Source organism: Thamnophis elegans, chromosome 10, assembly GCF_009769535.1.
Source record: "Thamnophis elegans isolate rThaEle1 chromosome 10, rThaEle1.pri, whole genome shotgun sequence".
In the NCBI taxonomy this organism is placed as follows: Eukaryota; Metazoa; Chordata; class Lepidosauria; order Squamata; family Colubridae; genus Thamnophis; species Thamnophis elegans.
The window spans coordinates 8,967,351-8,981,750 of NC_045550.1; the positions used below are offsets into that span (position 1 = coordinate 8,967,351).

At 38.6% G+C, this 14,400-nt stretch overlaps 1 protein-coding gene across 4 annotated transcripts in view; it reads left to right on the forward strand.

The window, feature by feature from the left end:
- Positions 1 to 384: 384 nt before the first annotated feature.
- ATE1 (arginyltransferase 1) overlaps positions 385 to 14,400 on the forward strand; it is a 73,832-nt gene continuing 59,816 nt past the window's right edge. For 3 of the 4 annotated variants that reach the window (XM_032225117.1, XM_032225120.1, XM_032225121.1), the window contains exons 1-6: positions 385 to 597; positions 4,693 to 4,756; positions 6,320 to 6,382; positions 8,054 to 8,157; positions 11,089 to 11,328; positions 12,741 to 12,964. In XM_032225117.1, the coding sequence (XP_032081008.1) occupies positions 492 to 597; positions 4,693 to 4,756; positions 6,320 to 6,382; positions 8,054 to 8,157; positions 11,089 to 11,328; positions 12,741 to 12,964 (801 nt within the window). In that variant the 5' untranslated portion in view covers positions 385 to 491. The remainder of the gene's footprint in view (positions 598 to 4,692; positions 4,757 to 6,319; positions 6,383 to 8,053; positions 8,158 to 11,088; positions 11,329 to 12,740; positions 12,965 to 14,400) is intronic. The other variant, XM_032225118.1, reaches the window with a different exon arrangement.

Below are 14,400 nucleotides of genomic sequence, written 5' to 3' on the forward strand. Positions count from 1 at the left end.
TCTCTCTCTCTCTCCATCCATCCATCTATCTCCATCCGTGCGTGCGTGCGTGTGTGTCTATATTATAACCAAAACCCAGTAAGGTAGCCGTATCAATCTGATGCAGGCTAACGCTTTTATTATAGCTTCATCTTGGGGCGAGATGAGCGACAAACATTTAATAAGTAAACAAAAAAAAAGAAATAAAATCTCTTTAGTTATCCAGTTAAGCTTCTGGAGGCCGTCACACCAAGCGCAGGGATAAAAGCAAGCCTTTAATGAGGTTTCCCCCCCCCCCCCTTCCTGGCTTCAAATAGTCCTATTCGGCCCCGCAAATGGAAGCTGCCACGCGTTCGGCCTTTGGCAACCGGAAGATGTCGCTCAATCGAGCTGCCTTCCGCCCTCGGTTAAAATGGCGGCGGCCGCCGGCGCCGCTGCTTAGGGCGCCCGAGAGATTCTCTCGGCTGGACGGCGGACCAGGAGCTTATCGAGAAGGCGGTCGGGCGGCCGAGATGGCGATGATGGGAGGCGGTTCCTTGAGCATCGTGGAGTACCTGGGGGGAGACGGCGGCTACCGCTGCGGTTACTGCAAGAACGACAGCGGCAACTTCTCCCACGGTACGAGTCGGAGGCGGGGGAGAGAGAGCAGAAGCCGAGCTTTTTCCCCCTCATTTGCCTCAAGGGCGAGTCTTTCGTGTGAGGCAGGGATAATAGGCCGCGCTTAGGCTGAAGGCGAGGAGTGGAAGCCGGACAAAACAGTGTTTCTCAACCTTGGCAACTTGAAGTCCTGTGGACTTCAACTCCCAGAATCCCCCAGCCAGCTATGCTGGCTGGGGGATTCTGGGAGTTGAAGTCCACAGGACTTCAAGTTGCCAAGGTTGAGAAACACTGCTTTAAAAAAACACTTAATGTCACCACTCGCAAAAGGACCCCCGGCCCCCGTCTAGCCCATCTCTAGTTCGAGCCCTTCCCCGCCCTTTAAATAACCAGAGTTGGAATTAAAAATAGAAAGAGGGAAAGGAAACACCTGTTCGCTTCCGATAAGTCGGTGGGATCCGTTTTCAGGGCATCCTTTACAAGTTACCTGGTGCTTTTCTGTCTTCATTTTTTTTTGCCTTCTTCCTCCCAATATAGCAATAGCAATAGCAGTTAGACTTATATACCGCTTCATATGGCTTTCAGCCCTCTCTAAGCGGTTTACAGAGTCAGCATATCGCCCCCAACAACAATCCGGGTCCTCATTTTACCCACCTCGGAAGGATGGAAGGCTGAGTTAACCTTGAACCGGTGAGATTTGAACAGCCGAACTGCAGAACTGCAGTCAGCTGAAGTAGCCTGCAGTGCTGCATTTAACCACTGCACCACCTCTAGCCCCTTTCTTGGCTTCCAAAGGACAGTCCTCCTATGGTTGTAATACTCGACTTACTAACCCCAATTGAGCCCACATTTCCTGTTGTTAAGGGAGATGTTTAAGTGAGTTTTGCCCTGTTTTACAACCTTTTTGACACCGTCGTTAAGTGAGTCGTTGCAATTGTTAAGTTAGTAAGGCGATTGTTAACTGAATTTGGCTTCCCCATTGACTTGCTTGTCAGGTCACAAAAGGCAGTAGGATCGTTATAAATAGTCAGTTGCCAAGCTTCTGAATTTTGATCATGGAGATGGTGCAACGGTCGTAAGTGTGAAGAACGGCCATAAGTCACTTTTTTTTCAGTTGCCGTTGTAACTTTGAATGGTCACTAAATGGACTGTTGTAAGTGGACTATCTGTACTCGGAAAATGTCTATAAGCACATTTTATTATAATCCATAAGCCTTTATATGCCCCAGTATATTTTCTCAGGCAGATGGGAACACATATAGAATGGGCTGGGCCAGGGGTGGGTTTCCGGCGAACCCGGAAGTAAGTAACTTCCGGGAATGGCGAAGGGGCCACCCGCCCGCCCGTGCTCCGGTCTTTGAAGGCTTCTGCGCTTCCACACAGGTGCATGGCACATACAGCGCCTGCGCGATTCTTCGCGAGCAGCTGGATGGCACATACAGCGCCTGCACGAGTCTCCACGAGCAGCTGGAGCATCGCGCAGGCGCTAAGACGCATGCGTGAACTGCATGCGTGCACGAGGACGCCACCAGCCCCGTTCCAACCAAACAGGTTGGAACGGGATTAGCAACCCACCCCTGGGCTGGGCATATGTGTTAAACATTTGTTATTATTATACACCCACAACAGAGAGATGGGCAAGAAATCAAGTGCAAATTAATAGAAATATATAGCATTCCCAGCCATGCATAGAAACTAGCCAATCACTATATGTACTCAATCAGATTGCATTTATTGTACTTTATGATTCATTGTTTTGTGCAATCCCCAATTTAAAAATAATAATAGATTTTAAAGAAAAGAAATAGAGATTTGTTGTATGGAGACAAGATAACAGGAGAATAGAGAATAACAGAACGAATAAACCAATAACAGATATTTAAAATAATGTAATTGTTTTAAATTAAATTGAAAGAAGTCTCGTGGGAAATACTGTTGGAGTAGATGGGGGATTGAGCTGAACTTCATTGTGGGGAATCCACTGACAGCGCCTTCTGTCACAAAAGTGCTCTTCGGTTCAGGGTGGATAAAAATCGATATTTTTTTTTTAAAATGGATTTTTAAATTTTAAATTGGATCTTTTTGATTTTTATCAAATTTATTTTAATAAAATGGTTTTGGAGCAAAAAAACTATCTATAGATAGTTTTCTATTTAAGATACATTAATAATTTAGTTTATTCAGCATGAAATGGAGCTTAGTTATGCAGCATGAAGCAGTATATTCTGCAATATTTACATTTTTGGTAAACTCATTCAATGAATCCAAGCTCTGCAAGCTGAGATAACATACACTGCATTGATGCATTCACACAATTTCACAGTAACCATGAGATAAATCATAAAACAAAGTTCAGGAATATTCTTTTAGCCCATTGTTTTGCAAATCTATATACACTACCAACTGTATGATTGTTTGCAGAGAAATGCATCTATATCACCAGGCTCTAAGTGTGAGGAGGAAGGGCAAGCAGTAAAAATGAAAGTAAAACCTTCTAAGTAGCTTATAAATATAATATTATAGAGCACCTGCTATTTCAGATCCATCATATCAGCGCCTATCCACTCACCTGCTGCCTGCCACATCCCTCACCTTGTGTCACTGGCGCATCACCAGCCATCCCATCAGTGCTGGGTTTCAAAAATTGTTCGAACCTACTCTGTGGGTGTGGCCTCCTTTGTGGGAATGGCTTCTGCCCATGTGACCGGATGGGAGTGGCTTGCCGCCCATGTGACCGGATATGAAGATGCCGACGACACTTGTCAGAACCACCTTAAATTACCTCACACACAGCACTGGCATGCATAAGAATATGATGTAAACTTGTTTTTTAAAAGGCATCTTTGGTTTGCGTTAAAACAACTTCAACACACGCAATTTTCTGATTGCACCACAAACGCAGTAGTCATCCTTACCTTTCACAGAGGCACCGAGTTTTATAAATATGAGCATGATAGTGTAGAATAATCATATCCAAGGACCAGTGGTGGGTTTCAAAAATTTTTGGAACCTCTTCTGTAGGTGTGGCCTCCTTTCTGGGTCCACTGGTAGAACCTCTTCTAACCGGTTCGGTAGATTTGATGAACCGGTTGTACCAAATAGGTGCGAACTGGTAGGAACCCACCTCTGCATCCCATTAAAGTGAATGGGACTGTTGGTGAGTCAACAGCAGATCAGAGGAGTAGCTGCTGCAGGACAGAGATGACAATTGCTCTTTAAAAATTATGATTTAAATCGAGTTTTAAATCAAACCTTTTTACTAGTGATTTAATTCGACTTGATTTAAATCAAATCCACCCTCCTTCAGATATAAGAGCATTAACCCAGATTTTGTTCATGCTGATTGGCAAATTCTGGGAATTTTAACTGTCACATCTGGAAAGTGCCCTGTTTCAGGAAGACTGACTGAGGACTGTATTTTTGCAGCATACTAACCCATGGCTTATTTAATAGACCCAATTTACTGGATCGTCTAACATACCGAACTATAATTTCACTGGCTGAAATCATAGAACATATGTCATCTGGCCACTACCCGGGGGAGGGCCTTCTCTGTGGCGGCTCCGGCCCTTTGGAACGAGCTCCCCGCAGAGATTCGGACCCTCACCTCTCTCCAGGCCTTCTGAAAAGCCGTTAAAACCTGGCTGTGTCGGCAGGCCTGGGGTCGATGAGTTCCCTTCCCCTCTCGAATCGTGTGGCTGTTGGTTGTTTTAAATGCCCTGTACTTTTTGTTGTAGTTTTTGTGTTTTCCTTCCCCTCCTTTGGGTTTGTGCGCCGCCCTGAGTCGCGCCGGGAATAGGGCGGCATATAAATAAAATGAACCTCGAACCTTGATCTAACGTATTATATGAAGCCAGACATAATGAAAAGTAATCTAATGAATGAAAATAAGTACAAGATGTTGAGGAAGCCATATGTGCTTGTAGCAGAATGTACCGAAGCATTGCTTTAATGTTAATTATGTGTTTAACTATGATTTTGAAAAGTTTCAATAGTATTTTTAAAAATAATTTGTGTTATTAAGACGCATGTAGAGAGTTTCCATTTTTTCGTTGTTTGAAGCAAAGTTCTCCCAATATTTATATAAATATTTTTTTGTATGAATATTTGCGCCAGGCATGTGGGCTCACTCACTGACTGTTCAAGACTACCAGGATCTTATAGATCGAGGGTGGCGAAGGTAAGCGATTAATTGAATATTCCAGATTAAACTCCAGTATAAAAAAACATAGGATCATAACCAGTAAAATACTATTGATGTCCTATAAAATACATAAAATCATTAAGTACCTCTATATATTTAAAGTGTTAGACATTACTTGAGGTGATGACACCAATGGTCATCTTACTACATAAAATAACTCTCCAAATATTACCTGAAAATTTCAATACTTTTAGTATAACTTTTAGTATAAAATGTAGTATAAAATGAGACTTAAGAAATTATACCAGTATTTTAAATATTCACAGTAATATAAACAATTAACACTCTGGATAGATCCACATGTAATCTATTGCTTCTTATTTATACTGTGTTCTAACATAATGAATATTATGGAGGGAGGGAGTGCTGTCCCACCTCCATAAGTGTGACTATTGCAAATACAGGGTCTTCTTAATTGCTGATTAAAACATTTAACGACAACTGGAAACCCTGGTTCAGGTCTACCTCAGGAAAATGGAAAATAGACATTCCCTCATGGAAAATGGACATTCCCTCTGAGCAAAAAAACTCACAAGGTTGTGATTGTCTTAAAATTAGAGGAGAGCATACTTACAGCTGCCGGTTCCACCACAAATCCGCAAAGCCCTTATCCGCGGAGACATAAGCGCGAAGACTAATTCGCGCCGTTCGAAGCGCTAAGGGAAAACGCGACCCTACCGCGATGACATAATCGCGGAGGGCAAATCCGCGCATTCCCAAGCACTCAGTACCCTAACCCTAACCCTAAACCTAACCCTAAACCTAACCCTAACCTTTACCTTAATTGAAATTGGCTTTCTGCCGTGGCGCCGTTTTAAAGCGCCCTTCTGTTGCCGTGCTGTTGTCGCGGCGGTGATGACGTGTGGTGATGACGTCGCGGCTTTAGCGACGCGCTTATGTCTCCGCGGATAAGGGCTTCGCGGTTTTGTCATGCCATGACAGCTGCCTATAGCTCCTGCAAGAATGTTGTGATATAAATCTACCAACAAATAAAATTTGGCGGCTTTTTAAGATATCGTACACTGGTACCCCGTATCTTTGGTTATCAGGGAATGAAAGTTTGGAATGAAATCCTACCACTCTGTATTATATATTTATTGCTTCATTCATCTTTAATTCCACGGAATTTAAAGGAGTCAGAATTTGAATATGCTGATCTTGTCATCCATATCTTTCTCTATATAGTTTGGAAAATATCCATTAAAGTTAGAGGGGCTAAATTGATAGGTTTTAGGATAACTCCCTAATATTTGTATAGCCATCCAAAATATTATAATACTAATTGTAAAGGTATCAGGAAAATGAAGATGAAAAAAGTGTTTCCATCAAAGGGATGATGAGATTGTTTTAACATTATAAAGCTCAGAAGATTTATGTTACGTACGGTATATTAACACATTTATAGATTATATAGTGGATTATATAATTTGATTGTTTACATAAAGCTTTTTTGCCTCTAAGGTGTGATATTTATTGTATATTTTAGCTTAAGAGAATTGTAAGAATTCATCAAAATATGTTCATCTTTTTAATTCACAGAAGTGGAAAATATGTTTATAAGCCTACTATGAATCAGACATGCTGTCCTCAATATACAGTAAGGTAAGTCTTATGCCAGTGTTTCTCAACCTTGGCAACTTGAAGATGTCTGGACTTCAACTCCCAGAATTCCCCAGCCAGCATTAGCTGGCTGGGGAATTCTGGGAGTTGAAATCCGGACATCTTCAAGTTGCCAAGGTTGAGAAACACTGTCTTATGCAGTACTTAAACATTTTTTCTAATTTAGTGCCTGTGTTATGTAATTGCCATATCCAAATGTCTGTTTAAGTGTTTAGCATGTTCCAGCCTAATTTGCCTTGTAAATGAGATTCAGCAATTATATAGCAGAGTGGTTTCCAATTAATAATTCACATAGAATGATGTAAGTAATCATTATAGGAAATACCTACATTCTTGATTAAAACCTTGCAAGATTGCAAGGAGGACTAATTTGAATATTTGTAAATTTGGTAATGTTGCGAGATTATAACTCTTTTAATTAAGATATTTTTTTTTAAAACTGGGGTTCATCAGATTTCATGTTAGGACAAGTGGCTGTGTTAGTCTATAGGATGGTTATCGAAGACTTGCTGTAGAATGAAAGTTTTCATTAAAATCTTTATAAAGACATATTTATTGTTGACCTAGCTAGTCAAGAAAAAATATTTATCAAACCTATATGCCTTTGAATTGTAAGTGTTACAGAATATTGAATAAAACTAATACAAAATAAACTACAGTAAATCAACTACCAAATTAAATAGCTAATTAAAAAAGTTAGAAATAAAAACTGGTTTCAGATGGTGCTCAATCAATCCCCAAGGCTCTCTGGAACAGCATAATCTTTGCTACTTTCCATAGCATCCATATTGAGAGAGCTTATCTAGCAGTGGTGGGATACAACCGGTACGCCCCGGTAGGGGTGTATCAGTGCCTGCTGGGAGCACCAGGTACTGTTCCGGTACAGTGCTCTGGAGGGCCCACCTGTCCGCCCGCCGCCCTTACCTATATTTGAGCCAATCGGGGCTTCCGCGCACGGAGCATACGATTCCTGCGTGATGCTCTGCCGAGCAGCTAGAGTGTCGCAGAGCTTCGCGGGTGGTAAGTACACATGTACGCGTGTGCTGTCCACGTGCACGTGGTGGACACCCGGCCCCGTTGCACCGTATCGGTTGCAACGAGATCTGTAACCCTAGATATAGGAAGATATATCATAAATATAGCATTTTTGACGCCTTGGGTGTAACTGTTTTTTTCCAGCCTTATTTTTTCATAATAACTTTTCTTATATTTACTGATCTTTGTTGAAGATGCTGTACTCTGCCTCTCTTCAACAGTTCATTGCATTTTGATGCTGAGAGCAGATGAAGAGTATCTATCATCTTGAAGTGTACATGATTTCTAGATTTTTAGATTGTTTTGGCCTGGATGATTGAGTCTTCAGTTACATATTGCATTTTGTTTTGGGGAGATGGAATAAAAAACATTGAAAGATTCTGCATATTTCACTGGATTTTAATTCCAGAAAAAAATGCAGTTGTTTAAACAGGATTCATAATTCCAAATTATGCACAGGAAATTACTAAATCATGTGACAGATGTTACTAATAACTATATCCATATAGCTTTTGACATTCTAGAACTAAATTATTAATTAATACAAAATGAAGCATGCTTAATTTCTATATTAGTTAGGACATACCTTGACTGCGGTTATTCTTTTTCTCTTTTGAGGTGCCAAGCATTACATTTCCAACCTTCCAAATCACATAAAAAAGTTTTGAAGAAGATGTTAAAATTTTTAATAAAAGGAGAACATTCAAAAGCAGATATTGAAGGTAATTGTTTAAGAGTTCTTTAAGAATTATTTGTTGGTGTATTCTGCACTTTTTTTTTGAAAACAAAATAGATAGTTCTAATTGATTCGATAATATAAATTTTTGTATCAGTTTCAAGTTAGACTTTGGGGAAAATTTTATAGATTTATTCCATAATTTTTCTCGTTGTTGTGACTGTTTCTTTAAAATTTCTATCCATTTGCAGTTTTTATGTGTTCTGTCTCTGTGTCATATCTGAGTAATAGTTTATACACACAAGCCCTGATTTATTATGTGCCATTAAATTATTTTTTTTAATTGAAAATTTTGAAAAAAAAACTTTTACAAATGTTTACCTCCCTCCCACTACCCTCCCCCCCAACCCCCCAACCCATCCCCCCCGGCTTCCCAGAACCAATACAGGGTATAAATCTTTAACAAAGATATTCTAAGATAAACTTAATAAGAAGTTAGTATCATCTTTCATTTGAGCTTTAACTCCTCTTTGCTAGGCTAGCTCTAAACAGATTATATCATTCCTTGTTTCTTCAGTCATAAACTATCTGGAATTTCTTAGTCCCATATTTATTTTGAGTATAGTCAATCCATCTTCTCCACTCCAGTTTATATCTCTCATTTGAATGGTCCTTGAGATATGCTGATATTTTAGCCATTTCTGCTAGGTTTGTGACTTTTAATGTCCATTCTTGAATAGTAGGCAAATCTTCCTTCTTCCAGTATTGCGCTACCAGCAGTCTTGCTGCGGTTGTTAAATGCAAAATCAGGTTAGTCTCTATAACAGTACAATCAGTAATTATACCTAACAAAAATAACTGAGGGGTAAACTTTATCCTTATTTTAAAGAACATTTTGCATAATCCACCATATTTTTATCCAAAATGCTTTAACCTTTTTACAAGTCCGCCATTAAATTGTTTTCAACTCCTAGTGACCATATAATTCTTTTCTATGATGACCTATCTCTAATTTGTTGAGTATCTTTTATTATTACTTTATTAAATTCATTTGCTGCTTAACTCGCCATGGAGTTATTCTAGGTAGCCTTTTCTAAGGCCTTTGTGGCTTTCTACCAAGTATTAATCTCTGGCACATTTCTTGACTGCTTGTTCCTTTACTGTTGATGGTTGATCCTAAGGGAGAAGCTATCCACTACTTTGATATCTGCAGTGTGAATTCTAAATAGATCCACCCTAATAAGTGAAATTGATTTTGTATGAGCTTTTCAAATTCTGTCATTTTTCTTAGAAGACTCCTCCTTTTTGAGGTCAGTTTTTATTCTTCCAACCATTTGTGGTAGATATGTAAAAAAAAATACCCCTTAAAAGCACTTGAACAAAATAAACAGCACTATTCAGAACATTTTAGAAATCAAATTGCAATTGCTTTTACTAGTCATAATTCCAAAAGCATGTTAATTTAAAAAAATAACGATGAATTAAAATACATGTTCAGTGCTGCAAAAATAAATGTAGGACATGATTTACAAAGAGATGTTATCAGTATTGGGAATTTAAACTTGGAGAATATGTTGCAATGTTAATATTAATAGTGCATATTAGCAACAGAAGCTTAACAAAGGTTAAGCAAAAATGGCTTACAAACATTTGTATATTACCCAGCAAAGTGTAATATATGAAGTATTTGAAAGTATGGTTTTTAAAGAGCAAAAATAACATACTAAAGAACTGAAATTAGAAATGGATTTATAAATTACTGATTAATTGAGGTTAGAGTTATGTGTTAGAAACCAGTATTTTTCTTTACTATTTTAATAGATTTTAGTTTTTATTATTTAATAAGAAACACTGGAAATATTTATTCTTAAATAACAATGCAGTGATTCAGATCTTTTTTCCCCTTGTTAAAATAATTTAATTTAATTTGTTTTTATGATTAGTTTCTTATCATTAATACATTGAATACAAATCATACCATCTCAGAAATTCATCTGCCCACCCACCCACTGATACACTTCTTGGCAACTATTTTTTTTTATCTTTATAACAAAAATATTTCATAATGTAGAAATTAAGATAGCTCCTTATTTTTCCAGTTGGGACTTTTAAAGAACTTTTGCCCCTTCCTGTTTTTTAAAAAGAAAATTAGAGCCCACTTTGCTATCTCAGTTGCTGTATTCAAAATATTGCCATGTTGCGAAGGCATATATGTTAATATGTTTGTGGAATTCCACTTTAAAGGTGTTTGTTACATCAGGTTATATAGTTTAGTCTACTAATGAAATATATGAGGCGTCACCTAAATCCATTCTGTGTGTATATAGCATGGGTGAAAATGATTGTACAATTTCTCTTGACAACAGTATATTCTATTTAGAATCTTGGGAGTCATTTGATACATAAATTTAATTAATTTGTTTTGAAAGCTCAATTACATAAATATTGTGGGATCATGTATGTATGTTATAATTGAAGTTAAAATGTAATTTGTTCATGTTAAAGTAGAATAGACCGATTAGATCCCACAGATTAGGCCTCCTCCGAATTCCATCCGCCGGCCAGTGCCGGCAGGTGACTACCCGAAGGAGAGCCTTCTCTGTGGCTGCTCCGACCCTCTGGAACGAGCTCCCCGTGGAGATTCGAACCCTCACCACCCTCCAGGCCTTCTGCAAAGCCCTTAAAACCTGGCTGTTCCGACAGGCCTGGGGCTAAAGAGCTTTTGCCCCCCCCCCCCCGAATGGTATGGTTGTTGTGTGCTTTTAAATTGTGTATTGTTCTGTTCGCCTTTTTTATCCCTTATCTGTACCCCCTTCCCTGACTTGGATTGTGAGCCACCCTGAGTCCCCTTCGGGGAAAAGGGCGGCATATAAATGCAATAAATTCAATTCAATTCAATTCAAATATTAACCTTTTATTGACATGAAGTTTGCATTTTCCCATTTTGTATGTCTGTTTTCTGTGTTATTATTTGTAGTAGATCCCGTGGAGTCGCACATCAAAGAGGCTGATGGCTGTAGTTTTTCCTTTAAAAATCTACCTATCAGAAGCCAATCTGAATTGCTGCCCCTCGGTACTGATCCCACAGAAGAGGAAGAAATGAGAGATGAAATGAATGTAAAGGAAGTAGATTCCAAAAATTCTGAATTGTGTAATGAAAAATTGAATATTGGTTCCAGCAAACCATTACAGATAGGACATGTTACTCCTAAGCCAGGTAGTGTTTTTTTCTTTTCTTTTGCTTTACCGCAGCAAATTAGATTTACATCTGCCTATTTTATGCTGCATTGTATCTCTCTTATGGTTGTGAGAGCCACCTGGGAAAAACAGAATCAAATAATTGCACAGTGAACCTTTCATTCCAATGATTTTTTTTGCCAAAGTTGTCTAAAAGAACGCACTTAGAAAATCCTCTTTTCCCAAATGGATGTATTGGCATTGTTATTGTACATGAGTCTTTACCCAGGATTAACTAACTTTGTTAGAATTTATGGTAGCTCTCTCTCTCAGCCAAACGTAAGAAAACATATTTCATTTTTTAATTCATTCTTTTCTCCTTTTTCTGAAGGTTTTTCTTTTTGCCAGAGAAAAAAGACACTAGAATTAATTGTAGAGCTTCTTAACTAAGTTCCAACATTAAATGTATTATGACACTTTTATTTATCAAGAAACTTGCTAAAGATAAAGGTTAAAAAAAAGCTACAGCATAGCTGGCTATCTTCTCCATTTCATTAACTCCTTTGTGGTAATGGTACTTGTAAGCTTGTTAGTTCACAATCCTCAGATTTTATTTTACTATATTGGATACATAAATTAGCATCTTTGTCTTGGTTCAACAAGTGCACTTTGTGTTTCTTGTGTTCAGCAGGAATTCTGCTAAAGCAGTGTTTCTCAATTTCAGCGCTTAAAGATGTGTAGACTTCAATTCCAATGCTAGTGGGGAATTCTGAGAGTTGAGAACTACACATCTTTCAAGGCCAAAATTGAGAATTGCTTTACTAGAGAAAGGAGGAAAGTTTTCATTTGCAAAATAATTTTTGAGCCTGCTAAAATATGCTCCAGGTGTGCTTATTCCTCCCCCCTCAAGCTGGTGTAGAAAACACTGATGTTATTTTTTTTTTAGTTCTTCTGATGGCTGTGGTGTTGCATCTTTAAATTCCCCCTTTTTTAGGACTAGGGATTTTGTTATCTAACAGATAAGTAGTTAATTTAATCTTGTGTATGTGTTTTTGAACATAAACCTGGCTATTTAATGGAATAACTTAGAGAAGAAAAAAATCCTCATCCTTTATCAAAGTTTCAATATAATCTTGTTCGCAAGGTCCTTTTTTCTAAATGATGGAAGGCAAACTTTCTGTTGCATCTAAGTCATAATCACTATATAGTGCGTTTTTCTGTATAGTTACATCACTTGCAGTAACCTGCAAATATAATAATAAATAAGAGGACACTAAAACCATAACATTTTAATGGATAGGTGGAGTAGCAACAATCGAAATGTTACATAAAGCTTAACTTTTTAAAAATAATACTTTCTTTATAGACAGTCATAATAAAAGTACAAAAGTAAATTAACCTGGCTTCCTTCAACATATGCTTTTCCCATTGGGTAATGTATTGGCATTCTAGGCAGAGGACCTGACTTGAATAAACCACCCTGTCGTAAAGCAAAGGTCATCCGGAAGGAACAAAAGTTGCAGAAAAAACTTCAGGGCCAGACAAAGCCAATTTCACTTGAATCAGAGTCTCGCAGTTTGACCAGTCAGAACTGTTGTCCTAAAACAAACCAACCCAAATCAATTGAAGACTTCATTTTTGCCACCTTACCTCCTGAAGCTCTGCATCAGATAGAGGTATGAATATATTTCTATTGCTTATGGCAAGGTACTTTTGCCTTGTTTAAGTTTAAGTTTAAGTTTAAGTTTTATTTGGTTTGTATGCCGCGCTATTCCCGGAAGACTCAGGTCGGCTAACACAGTGTTTCTCAACCTTGGCAACTTGAAGATGTCTGGACTTCAACTCCCAGAATTCCCCAGCCAGCATTCGCTGGCTGGGGAATTCTGGGAGTTGAAGTCCAGACATCTTCAAGTTGCCAAGGTTGAGAAACACTGGGCTAACAATCAGAAGGGGAGGGGGTACAAAAATAAAAATAAAAGACAACAATTTAAAATACGACAACAGTCGTAACCTCGGATGGGGCTGGAAAATTCAACAGCCCCAGGCCTGCCGGAACAGCCAGGTCTTAGTGGCTTTGCGGAAGGCCGGAAGGGTAGTGAGGGTCCAGATCTCAATGGGGAGATCGTTCCAGAGGGCCAGAGCAGCCACAGAGAAGGCCCTCCCCCGGGGAGTTGCCAGCCGACATTGGCCGCAGATGGAATCCGGAGGATGCCTAGTCTGTGGGATCTAATAGGTCTTTGGGAGGTGATGTTTACTAATGTTAAGCAATACAGTAAGCAAAATATGAGATCTGTTTTAAATGCAAAAGCACGGAACACGGCAAACTTTTCTTGAATTAGAAAAACATAGTGTGTTACTTGTACAGGTAGTCCTCAGTTTACAACCACAACAGAGCCCAAAATTTCTTTGCTAAGGAAGACAATTGTTAAGCGACTTTTCCCCGTACTTTACGACCTTTCTTGCCGCAGTTGTTAAGTGAATCACTGCAGGCTGTTAAGTTAGTAACACGGTTGTTAAATGAATCTGGCTTCCCCGTTGACTTTGCTTGTCAGAAAGTCGTAAAGATGACCACTTGTCCCCAGGACACTGCAACCGTCATAAATATGAGTCAGTTGCCAAGCATCTGAATTTTGATCACATGCTGAATGGTTGTAAGTGTGAAAAACTATAATGTCACTTTGTGACTTCAAAAGTCACTAGATGAACTGTTGTGAATCAAGGACTACCTGCGCTTGAAAAGTTTCGTGTTCTTTGCAGAAACACAAGGGGGTGCTATGGTTCCATCTAAATGAATGAGACAAAGAGATTGGTGTGTATAACTTCAACGAGAACCTAAAATGTAACATCCTTGGAGCATAATTATAAAAATGACTATAGAGGTTTAGATTTTTAGAGAGCCGAAGATAGGAAAACCAGTATATTTTCAACTATTTCATAAAGCCCGGAATGAAACATTTGCTTATGAATGTAGGTGTTTTTTAGGCGATAATGTCCTAGCTCAACTAGATGTATAAAAATCTTGTGTATTATACTGTATATCCATTAATTTTGGGAGCAATTGTTAATCATCCTGTTTAATTAATTTTTGATCGGATTCCAAGTTACAGCTAAG